General features: G+C 36.4%; 1 protein-coding gene across 4 annotated transcripts in view; it reads left to right on the top strand.

The window, feature by feature from the left end:
* LOC106468227 (furin-like protease 1) overlaps nucleotides 1-13,081 on the top strand; it is a 114,075-nt gene that overhangs the window by 32,129 nt on the left and 68,865 nt on the right. For all 4 annotated transcript variants that reach the window (XM_022396559.1, XM_022396558.1, XM_022396560.1 and 1 more), the window contains exon 3: nucleotides 5,390-5,506. In XM_022396559.1, the coding sequence (XP_022252267.1) occupies nucleotides 5,390-5,506 (117 nt within the window). The remainder of the gene's footprint in view (nucleotides 1-5,389; nucleotides 5,507-13,081) is intronic.

Genomic DNA, 13,081 nt, shown 5'->3' on the forward strand with positions numbered 1-13,081 from the left:
ACCGGGGGGGGGGGGGGGGGTCAGGCCCGGTGGATGCTCACCTTGGGGCCTTCATTGGTGGTGCAATTTCAACTCTGATATTTGGGTTCTTCAGGTTTTGTCAGAGGGATTCGAAATTATGTTTTTTGCTCCATTTTACTTGTCCCAGGTACCTGTTTCCTTTCCTCCTCCTCAGGATCTAATAACTTGCCAACGTCTACAGGACCTCCTCACCCAACTTGCTATAGAACCTGTTCCACATCATTCACTGGAGTTTTACTCCTGTCTGTTTGTTGTTCCCAAAAAGACCAGGGACTGGAGGACTGTCATAGATCTGTCCTTCATCAATCTCTTTGTTTACCTCCCACATTTTACCATAGAGTCCTACCTCAATCTTTGGTGGGCTTTTTCTCCATGTCTATGGATGACCAAGGTGGACATCTCCAAAGCCTATCTGCATATTTTCATTTCAAAATTGTCTTGTCCTTATCTTTGGTTCGTCCATCAAGGAGTGGTATACCAATTGTGCATCCTACCCTTCAGATTGAGTTTGGCTCCATAAATTTTCTGTTGGGTGGTACAAGCTTTTGCTCTTCATCATGATGGCCTGTGGCTGCATTTCCATTTTTCATGGATGACTAGCTACTTCTGGCCCATTCATACTCGTCAGCTCCTTCTCAAAGCTGCTCGGGTAGGCTGGTTGATCAAATTGGAGAAGTCCTACCCAATATCTTGTACATTTGAATGTTTTTTTCAAAACACTCTCCTTGGCTTACCAACCCTCTCCTCTCAGATTCCACTCTCTGGAATTGCCAGTTCATCATGCCTTGTCTGCTCCCTCACTTTCTGCATGCGAGGTTCTGTTACTTTTGGGATATGGTCTTCTGTGACACCACTAATCTCCCTCAGCCATGCATACATGTGCTCCCTTCAGTGTACTCTGCATGATCAATGGAACCTTGCTCGGGATCTCTTGGATACTCCCATCAACCTTCCTCCTTCTCTTGTAAATGATGGTTAGACAAGACTCACACCTCGGTGGGTGACCTGATTCCCCCCTCCTCATCTGGACTTACATCTCTTTATGGACACATCCCTTCAGGACTGGGGTGCATGGGTTGATCACCAGGAGGCTTTGGGTCATTGGTCGCTAGAGAAAAAATCTTTAATTATCAATGTCCTAGAACTTCTATCCATTCGTCGGGCTTTGGATCACTTTCTTCCCATTGCCAAACATTGTCTGGTAAATGATTCATTCCAGCAATTCCACAGTTGTGGCATATATTAATCACCAAGGTGACACCCAGTCGGGATCTATCTGTTTTCACACGTTAGATCTCCTATATTAGGCCCATGTGCAACACATTCGTTTAATTGCGGGTCATGTCCCGGGTGCTTTCAATCTCATGGCAGATCATTTTTCCTGCCCTGACAAGGTTTACCCAACAGAGTGGTCTCTTCATCCCCTTGTTTTCTGGTGGCTTTGCAGTCTGTGGGATATTCCTCACATTGATACTTTTGCCACTGCTCTCAATCATCAGTTACAGTTTGGTTCCAGGTTCCTCATCCTCAGGCTTTGGCTACAGATGCCTTCAGTCAGGATTGGGCACACAAATTCCTATATGTTTATCCTCCTATCCAATTACTTCATTGGGTAGTTTCCTGATCCATGCCACTCTGTGCCAGGTCCTTCTGATTGCTCCCTACTGGCCAGCTTAACTATGGTTTCCTTGTTTACTCCGCCTACAATTATTCCCTCCGGTACCACTTCCCATTTTACCTGACCTCCTTCATCAACCCCGGTCACCAGTTCTACATCATCCAGTGTATCAGCACAAGTGGAAGGTCTTTCGCAGGCTCGGGGGTTTTCCCACTGCTTGCCCTACTGTTGCTGGTGTCTCTGAGTTTCTCACATGGATTTTTGATCGGGAGCCTTCAGTCTCCTCGATTTCAGGTTATCAGGCAGCTTTATCCCATACCTTTCACGTTTCCCGTTACCACAGGATTTTTCTCTCACTTGTCTTTGCCATCTTAGTCCATTCCTTCCAGATTCGGCGACCTACCCTTCCAGATTGGGATATTAATGTGGTCTTCCATTCCCTTACTTTACCTCTGTTCAAAACTATATCCTCATGCTCCATCCCATTCCTGCAAACCTCTTCGTCCAGGGATCTACTTCACTAAAAAATCTGATTTTATAATATTAACTGAAAGATTGCCATATTGCTATATTGAAAGTTATAGTATTAAATCTATAAAGACTTTAAACAAGTACAAAGAGTTATAACCATTCATTTCAGAGTAAGGAGGTGGTGTTTTGCCAATGTCAGTGTCATAATATTCTTTGATTTGTGATTAAACATACAAGGGATGAGACATCAAAATGCAGTTCACCCCTTCGATTGGGAGCCCTCTTTCTACCCTCACATGGATGTCGGTACCCCGTGGGCTGGTTTTGGTTTTTGAGAGAATCAATCAACATAAGTCTTTGCACAGGTTTTGAGTTATCTATCTTCCTCTCTTGATTCCTTCTTCTGTGTTGTGGGTCACAGTTGAGATACGTGGGACTCTTCTGGTTCTATTCTTGGCCCTCCTTCATTCTCTCTTCTTATTGCCCTTTGGATGATCCCGACCTGATTGCATGTGATAGACTTCCTTTCAATATCGGATGTCACATTCCCAGATCGATAACTCAGAGCTCATCTTGTGTAATACCCAGAAATGGGAATAGTTCTGAATTCTCTGGTACTTGGGTTTGAGGTGAAGAAAGTATGATCCTCAATTTACCCTCACATGGATGTCGGTATCCTGTGAGGAGGTTTTGGATGTAGTTGACTTGCCGAGTATGATCTGCCGTGCCCTAGCCACTCTACACCATGGGAAGAATCCTCATTTACCCACTTTCTTATTGTGGGATTCAGTTATTATATCTTTCTCCAGTTAGGATCACTTTCCTACCGCTTCCTATCCCACTAGGATATGCTCCTCTCATTTTCTGCCCTGATTTTTACACATTCCTCAAGAGTAAACCTGGATCAGAAGTGGTGCGGTTCCCCTCTCCAGATCTTTGGATATGACTCTTTCATCTACAGCGGTATCCTTCATATGCGTTCTCTGGGTGCCTCTATTCTTCCCTTGCACCTGTCTCTCCTCCTTGGGATTTTAGCTAATCTAGTGAGCAGAGGAAATTACCATATCGGAAGTTATAATTTTCCCATACTGAAAATGTATTTCCGTTAGGTACTTCCATCTTCTCACACTTCCCACCCTTCCTCCCCATTCACTTCCAATGCTTCTGTCATCTGCCAAACTTGGAAGTGATAGTTTGGTAGAGGCACATAAAGGGAGTCACATTTGTCACGTGAGGGTACTATGATCTCATTGATGGATTGGTGATGCATGATGATTTACATGAGAGACACATTCGAATCATTTGATTCCAATAGGGGAATGTGGAAGGCTTGTGGCATACGTAATAAAAACGTTTGCATATAGAGGGCAGCTATGAACGAGAATAGCTAACCTTGTGAGAGGAGGGAAGTACATATTTGAAATACATTTTTAGTATAGGAAAATTATAACTTTTCAAAGAATGTCATAAGATTATTAAGGTAAGATTTCCCTTTAGTACCTATGTTGACTGTCTAATAAAATTCTAACCTTCTTTAAATTATTTTTTAAATATCTTTTATCTGTCTTTCAAAAACCTTTCCAAACATTGTTGTAAGACTAATAGGCCTAAATTTACCAGAACAATTTTATTACCTCCTTGGAAAAGAAGAATAACATTAGCCAACTTCCAATATTCTTGCACCTGCCCATAGTTTAAGGACTAACAAAAAATAGTAGCAAGTTGTTCACACTGGCAATTCTTAACTTCCTTCAAAACCCTTTGGACAGTATTATTTCCCTGGAACCTTATCATTCTTTAATTAATTTCAGAATTAATGTGATCTTTGATCTTGTTTCCATTTAGCAACTGTTCAGGCTCAAATCTTCATGAGCTCATTAATCAATAAGTACACACACACACACACACCTCACAGCTCCCCCCTTCTTAGAAGTAAAAAATATTCTATTATGGTATTTTTATTCACTTCTTTTAAAGTAATTCTTGAATTAAACTTAATTTCATAGGATAGACTCCTTTTGATTGTTGCCATTTGTGGAAATAACATTTTTTGTTTAAAAACATTTTGGCACACATTTTTTTAAAGACAATCTGGTCGCTTTGTACTTCGCTAACGATTCACTAGTGTTGATTAAATATCATCATGCAATCGTATACTGTAATCCCATTGATGATCTTCTATAAATTAAATACATTGATCATTAAATAATTAAAACCTTGTGTTAACACCAATAATAGTAATCATGTTTTAATTTGAAATGTATCATGATTGTAGCTAGAAATCATTAAGTAGTTTGTTAACCAAATTGTTTATGTATATTGTCAAATAGGATAAACATAAAAATAATATACAATAAAGGTTTGAGTCATCATAATATGATGATGTAGTTTTACTTGAAAAACTTAATATACAAAAACAACAAATGTTTACAAACATTGTAACTCAATAATACCATAATATATCTGTTAAAAAGTAAAAACATCATTATTTTGAACAAAGAACCAGACATCAATAAGATACCACTGTTAAGCCTTAAGCAGTCTCCAGTCATGTGACTTCTTTGCTTCATTTGAATAAATGTGACAATAGTACTCTAAATTTTACATGTTTAAGGCATGGGCAAGAAAAATATCACCTTTAAACTAGAAGTATACTCTCAAATTGATCAGACTCTTAAAGTTACAATGCAAGTAAAAGTACAAAGAAATAGAGCTTTCATGAGTAGTGTTTTGATCCAGCTGTTGAATGATTTTAGCAGGTAGGATATTGTAATCAGAATCAGACTTTTCAAAAGTATAAATACACTTGACCAATCCTACGGGATGTTAGTTTGCAGTTCAAATGAGTCTTTGTAATAATACTTTTCTATATAAATATGACATTATAAAGTTACAAAATCAGAATTTTATATAACCATACACAAAACTATTATAGGTTATGTTCTTTAAAAAGTCTATACATATTGATAGACTTTTCTCATAAAGTATAAATGATTTGTTATTTGTTACATGCCACCAGATGGCTAAAAACCGGATTTTCATAGAGTTGTTTATGTTTGCCAGAGGTTTATAAGTAAATGTTATGGTGTATAGTTAAAACATGTTTTATTTAGTTTTCATAAGTATACACAACACCATCAAACTAACTGCTTTCGATAACTGAATGTTTCTTACGCTGGACAGTTATCCTATTTGATAAACTGTGTATAATATACAAGTAGAACTTAGTGATTGGTAAAGTTTTATATTGTAAATTTGTTCCTTGGCATTTGCTTCCAGATTAAGTGGTTTGCTCAGCAAAAGTTGAAACGGAGAGTCAAAAGAGATTTCAAACCATATCGACTCACTGTAGCAGAAAAGCTGAATGATCCAAGATGGCCACAGATGTGGTATCTGGTGAGTCACATTTTTAAATCTGAATAAGCTTTCACATACATTTTAACTTCTTATAATAATATTACTAATAAAGTTGGTGTACCTTTGTAAAACTGAATGAATTTTCACATGCATTCTATCTGCTTATAATAAAATTAATTTTTGTTGGCTCTCAGATTTATTTTCTATCAGAAGGTTTCTAAACATGTCTTGTTATTTTTTGTTTCTACAAAGCCTTCAACTGGTATTAATGTGCAATGTAGGTCCATTTAAGATTTGATTTTTATTTCATTTGAAACGATTATACTTTAGAATTTTTCTGTATGAAAATATACTTCTGTAATTACTCATATTTGACAAGTTTCTTCATACATAAAGTAATATACATATAAATAGGAACATAAATATTAATTTATGTTAAAAGAAACTTGGAAAAGATGAGTAAATACAGAAATATATACATACACACACACACTTTAATTTTAAATGGGTCTTATAACTTTTATTCCATTACTTGCATGAGAAGCTTCTTTTATCATTTAAAAACTTTGAATTCTTTAAGACTGAAACTTTATTACATTCTGTATGCGGAGTCGTTTATATTTTGTCAGTTTGTGTTTGCCAGCTATTGGCATCTCTAAATCAATGAGCCATTCCATATCATGTAGTTTATTTCTGTTGTGTACATTGCAGGAGAGTTCATGCTTCGAAGCTGTAGTAATAGGAGAGTTCATGCTTCGAAGCTGTAGTAATAGGAGAGTTCATGCTTCGAAGCTGTAGTAATAGGAGAGTTCATGCTTCGAAGCTGTAGTAATAGGAGAGTTCATGCTTCGAAGCTGTAGTAATAGGAGAGTTCATATTTCGAAGCTGTAGTAATAGGAGAGTTCATGCTTTGAAGCTGTAGTAATAGGAGAGTTCATGCTTTGAAGCTGTAGTAATAGGAGAGTTCATGCATCGAAGCTATAGTAATAGGAGAGTTCATGCTTTGAAGCTGTAGTAATAGGAGAGTTCATGCTTTGAAGTTGTAGTAATACAAGTTTTTAGTATCTCTTTGGTTAATCTACATACAACATTAGGAAGAAAATGTGGTAAAGATTTGTGCTTCACAAGTGTAAAGTCACAGACAAAAGTATTGGTAACCAGTACTTATTATTTGGAATGTCAATTTTCAGTGGATTTGTGGATTTCCGAATTTTTCTCCGTCATCTGGGTCATTTTCTATGATTCCTTTTTATCTGGTTTAAAAATATAGGGGGGGGGGGGTAGCCTACACTACCATGATGTTCCTTGTGCTCGCAATATTTTGTAAACAAAGGGTTCAACATATATAACAATTACAATGCGACTCTCTCTCATTGGCTGCTCTCTAAAGAAAATTCTACTGCACATGTGCTGTGTTGTATAGCTCCATCGTGCCCATGTAAAGACAGCAATTTGTCAGATAAAGTTGAAATAGAAAAAATCCATTTTTATAATTCACCACGCAACGTCAAAAACATAATCAGTAGACCACCCTCTTTTCATATGTCAATCCATTCATCCTAAAATAAACTATGAAACTTGGATGAAAACACTGTTGGATTTATTTCATCATGGAGCTGATCAGTCACATTTTGACAGCTGCAAGGAGCTATTCTAGCCACATTTTCTAATGTAAATGAACACAATATCTTTGAGATGGAAATGCGTGGACCTAAAGGGAATACTTTTGTTCTGAAAACCAAAAATTTTCAAATTTATGCAGGAACTTGATTGGTTTTGTGTGAGCAATAATAGGGTTATTTACTAACGTAGCAAATATGATGATCGACTATTTATTGTTCATGGGTGATGAACCAGGATAGATAACTCCTTTACTGAGACGAAATGGTGGATTTTCACAGGATACAGTGTACCTGAAAATACTCATGTTTTGTGCCCCAAACATGCTCAGAATTGCTGAGGCACCTAATTTTCAAAACTTTTCAAAAGGTACTGTGATTTCAGAATTTTTTATTTTTTCCTGTATTATACTATAAATCAAGGTGACAGATTATAGATAAGCAAATAGTAAACTTCCATCACTTTTAATGAATCAAAAATGCATAGTACACAATTGCTAGAAATGTAACAAGTAATCTCTATTCAAAAACAAACAAACTGAAGTATTTGTTCAAGTCTGAAATATTGGCACTCCTACTTAAGTATTTCTCCTTTTACATTTATTACAGCTTTCAGATGTTACATCTTTTTGGAGATATCTGGGCCCATTCTACCTTTCATATTTTTGTACTTTGTAGAAGTTTTGATATGTAGCTGTATTCATTTCCTCTCCAATCACATGAATGTCTCCTGTCTTTATTGCTCTCTAAAACATCCCCATATCACAATCACACCACCCACCATGTATTCTTCACCCATATCATGGTTGAACCACCTTTATGTTTAACTGTAGGTACAAGATGTTCTTGTATCATGGTTGAACCATCTTTGTATCAAACTGTGGGTACAAGATGATCTTGTATCATGGTTGAACCACCTTCATGTTAAACTGTAGGTACAAGATGTTCTTGTATCATGGTTGAACCATTTTCATGTTGAACTGTGGCTTCAAGGTGTTCTTCATTTATGTCATGGTCAAACCACTTCCATATTGAACTGTATGTATGTGGTGTTCCTCACTCATGTCATGATCAAACCACTTCCACGTTGAATTGTATGTACGTGGTGTTTTTCACTCATATCATGATCAAACCACTACCATGTTGAACTGTACGTAGCAAGTGTTCTTCATTTCCATCTCCCCACTCTGTTGTCTACAGTTCTGGTGTCCTTTTCTCCTCCTCCTCGGGATCCTACAAGTTGCCAGTGTCACTCTGAGGTGGTCCAGACTCTTCTACTACAAGGTGCTGTAGAATCACTTATTTAGACCTCTCAAGATTTTTACTCCAGGATCATTGCAGTTCCCAAAAAGACCATGAACTCGAATCTGGTGATAGATTTGTCTCGGTTCAATCATTTCACAGACCTTCCCCATTTTACCATGTAGTCAGTTCTCACTCTATGGTAGGCATTCACTCTGGGTCTGTGGATGACCAAGATAAATGTCTTTGACACTTACTTCAACATTCCTATTTCTCACAGTCCAATATTTTTGATTTGTTCACAGGGGACGGGTTTACCCATTTTGCATGTTGCCCTTTGGGCCAGCCACTGCATCTTGTGTGTTTTGTCAAGTGGTTAGGGCATTTGCTCAACCATCCCATACTCATGGCTTGCCCTTCCATTATATGAATGACTGGCTCATGCTGGCTCCTTCAGATATGGTAGCACACAAACACACACAGTTGCTTCTAAGAGAAGCGGCTCGTGTTGTTTGGATCATCAAGGTGGAGAAGTCCTTCCTTGTACCTGCCCAATACCTTGTCCACATGAGAGTCTTTTTCCACTCCTACCTTAGTTGGGGCCAACTTTCTCCCCTTCATCTACAGTGGATCACCAAGGCCCTTATCTCATCTACTCTCACTACACGCAAGGTTCTTTCACTTTGGGGGATGTGGGCTTCCATAGAAGTGCTTCTACCCTTAGGTTGTGCTCATATGTGCACCCTTCAATGCACACTGCATGGTCAATGCAACCTTGCCAAAGATCCCTTTGATTCCATTCCAGCTTGCTTCATCCCTCCTAGACGATTTCACATGGTGACCACACAGAGACAACACTATGGTGGGTTTTACTCTTCTGCCTTCTCATTCTGAGTTGCACATTCTCACAGATAATTTCCCTCTGGGGTTGGGGGAGTGTTTAGAGCATCAGGAAATTTCAAGTCATTGGTCTCCATTCAAGGCAACTTTACATAACACCTTGGAACTACTGGCCATTAATTATGTTTTGTATCATTTCCTTCCCTTATTTTGGAGCAAATTGGTCATGATCCACTCCAACAATTTGACTTTTGTCTGATACATCAATTGCCAGGAGTATATTATCTTGGGAGTTAACATTTTCCTTATATAAAAATATGTTTCCGATAGATACTCACCTCCTCACACCCTTCCTCCCCAATTTTGGTGCAACTTAGTATTCCTTGCCTCATCATAGAATGAAGATCATGAGTGAAAAAACATAGAGGGAGCTATTACACAGAGAAGAGGCTGTGTCACTGTCCTTTTCATGGAAGGTTCTTGCTGCATAATAGTATCATTGGATAGAAGTGCAAATCGTGAGAAATCTCATGAGTTTAGGGGGGAGTTGCCCAAAGGTTAGTGGCATGCAAATCTCTAAAGCAGATGCACGCGGAAGGTAACTTAACTGTGTGAATAGGTGAGTATCTATTGGAAATACATTATCAGATACAGAAAATGTTAACTTTAGTGTTGATAGATTATTTAGTGTTGAAAGATGTGAGTTTATGTTGTTGATAGATAGTTTATAGTGTTAGTAGATATATGTATATATTGTTGATAGATATGAGTGTATTGTGTTGATAGATATGAGTTTTTGTTGTTGATAGATAGTTTGTTATTGACAGGTATGAGTTTATACTGTTAATAGACAGTTTATATTATTGACAGATATGAGTTGATACTGTTGGTAGATATGAATTTATAATGTTCATAGTTTATATTATTGAGAGATATGAGTTTATAATGTTAACAGACAGGTTATATTATTGACAGATATGAGTTTATATTGTTGATAGACAGTTTATATTATCGACAGATATGAGTTTATATTGTTCATAGACAGTTTATATTATTGACAGATATGAGTTTATATTGTTGATAGACAGTTTATATTATTGACAGATATGAGTTTATATTGTTCATAGACAGTTTATATTATTGACAGATATGAGTTTATATTGTTAATAGACAGTTTATATTATTGACATATATGAGTTTATATTGTTGATAGATATGTGTTTATATTGTTGATAGTCTATTAGTGTTGATAGACATGAGTTTACATTCTCAGTAGATACGTGATTATATTGTTGCTAGTCTATTAGTGTTGCTAGATATGAGTTTACGTTCTCGGTAGATACGTGTTTATATTGTTGATAGTCTATTAGTGTTGGTCGACATGAGTTTATATTCTTGGTAGATACGTGTTTATATTGTTGATAGTCTATTAGTGTTGGTAGACACGAGTTTATGTTCTCGGTAGATATGAGTTTGACCCCAGTGGCACAGCGGTATGTATGCGGACTTACAACGCTAGAAACCGGGTTTCGATACCCTTGGTGGGCAGAGCACAGATAGCTCATTGTGTAGCTTTGTGCGTAAATTCAAACAAATTAAAGATACGAGTTTATATTGTTGATAGTCTGTTAGTGTTGATAGACACGATTTTATAGTGTTGATAGGCATGAGTTTATATTCTCGATAGATACATGTTTATATTGTTAATAGATACGAGTTTATAGTTTTGATAGATACGTGTTTATATTGTTGATAATTTATTAGTGTTGATAGACATGAGTTTATATTCTCGATAGATACGTGTTTATATTGTTGATAGTCTATTAGTGTTGATAGACACGAGTTTATATTCTGGGTAGATACGAGTTTATAGTGTTGATAGGCATGAGTTTATATTCTCGATAGATACGAGTTTATATTGTTGATATTGAAAAATCCGAAAACACGCAATATCTTTTCATTAGTAGTAAGTATGAAAAATTTATCAGAAATTCAACCTCACACTGAACATGTTTAAATAAGAAAGATGACATTGGGCAAAGTTTATATATATTTTGTTCTCACATGACCGACGTTATTTCCAAAGTATTTTTCGAGTGAAGCCATCTGATGATCATAGTAGCATTATTAAACTTGCTATGTTCATATAACTGATGTTGAATTTTATAACTCGGACGCTAGCTATAAGTTCATGTCCAGAATAGGTGTATCAGAACGAGTTACATTTTATAATGATTGATTCATTAGAAAAATACTGTGTATAAATAATCTCGACCATATGAGAAAACTACAAACCAGGTCCAGCAGGTAACAAATTAATCGCGTATCTTTAACAAAATTAAATTTCCTGTTTTTTTTTAAATCCATATATTGTTATGGGTTTGGGTAGATATTTATTGTTATTTTTGAAACTTCGTAGAACGTGAATGCTTTCCCTTATTTGTAAGATAACCATTTATCAGATTGTTCAACAAAGACGACAAACAACTTCAGATAAATGTTTATATACATATTTAACTTAGCGCTCTTTTTTGAGTGTCACGGCTTACAAATGGGATTTGAACTCTAGTTAACCCACGTCCGTTTTGTAACTTAATGATAATTAGGAAAGACTAAGTCGAGACGTCGGGTTGAATATTTCAAAAAAAAAACCTTCTCATGTTATTTTTCACCTTCCTTGAATATGGTTTCCATTCTTCAGTTAACACTGAAAACTTTTAACAGACAAAAAAATAATATCAGCATGTATTAATTGTTCAATGCCTTATTTATTATAGATATTTCAGAAATACTATGCCATATTTTAATTTGTGAACGTCGGGACTTGGCTTTTTACACATGTTTGGGCTAACTTCAGTGATTAGTCAGGTGGTGAGGTTTGTAGTTTATGAAACGTAATCCACTGTGTGCATTGCTCTCGAATCTCCGATGGTTTTTGAAGTATACCATTTCAAGAAAACTGTGGACCTTAGTAACCTAACAGAATATATGGCACCATTTTCAGAGGGCACTTGGTGACTAACTGTTGAAAGTTGTGTGGAATAAAGTACGCTTTGTTTACACATCAAATATTGACAGTGGCGATGCTAATCAACGTACGCTGCATTAAGCTTACGTGTTTCTAAAAGGGATACAGCACGGACGTGTTATTTTAGCTTTCTTAATGGACCTTTTCCTGAAACTCGGGGAGTGTCTGTAGTTCGAAAGTTGAAATCTAAAGTTTGTTTTACAGTGTAACAAGAATAACGAACCACCGGTTCCTGTGTTTTATCAGAGTAGAACTGACATTTTAAAAACATGATGTAAAAATAAATTCAAACTATGAGAACATCAGTAATTAACTCTTAAGTTAATTGCTTAAAGTATGTCAACAAGCACTGTGTTAATAACGGCGCGTTATTTTTTTGAATTTTGAAATTGACTGTAATAAACTGAATCCATTGTCTTAGTGGAATGTTTTAATTATTTTGTAATATAAGATGTGAACTGATATTTTTTATGAAATACAGATATTTATCTCGAAACTTTCTCGTTCGTTAAACATGTTTTGTGCGCATTCACATAAAGACGAAAGCTTCTTGTTCATGAGTTTGTTGTTATTGGTCAACCTCAGCATTCTATTATTTGTGTACTATTAGCATTTTTAATACCCTTTCTTGTATATTGTGAGGCAGTGTGGCAAGAAGGTTCTGGTCTTAGTATTTTAGCAGCAGTCTTGATTTCGTTACGAAGTTTGATCTAGTTATTTTGGCAGCAGTCTTGATTTATTACCAAGTTTGTTCTAGTTATTTTGGCAGCAGTCTTGATTTTATTACCAAGTTTGTTCTAGTTATTTTGGCAGCAGTCTTGATTTTATTACCAAGTTTGTTCTAGTTATTTTGGCAGCAGTCTTGATTTTATTACTAAGTTTGTT

The sequence above is a fragment of the Limulus polyphemus genome, unplaced genomic scaffold (assembly GCF_000517525.1).
Source record: "Limulus polyphemus unplaced genomic scaffold, Limulus_polyphemus-2.1.2 Scaffold2923, whole genome shotgun sequence".
Lineage (NCBI taxonomy): Eukaryota > Metazoa > Arthropoda > Merostomata > Xiphosura > Limulidae > Limulus > Limulus polyphemus.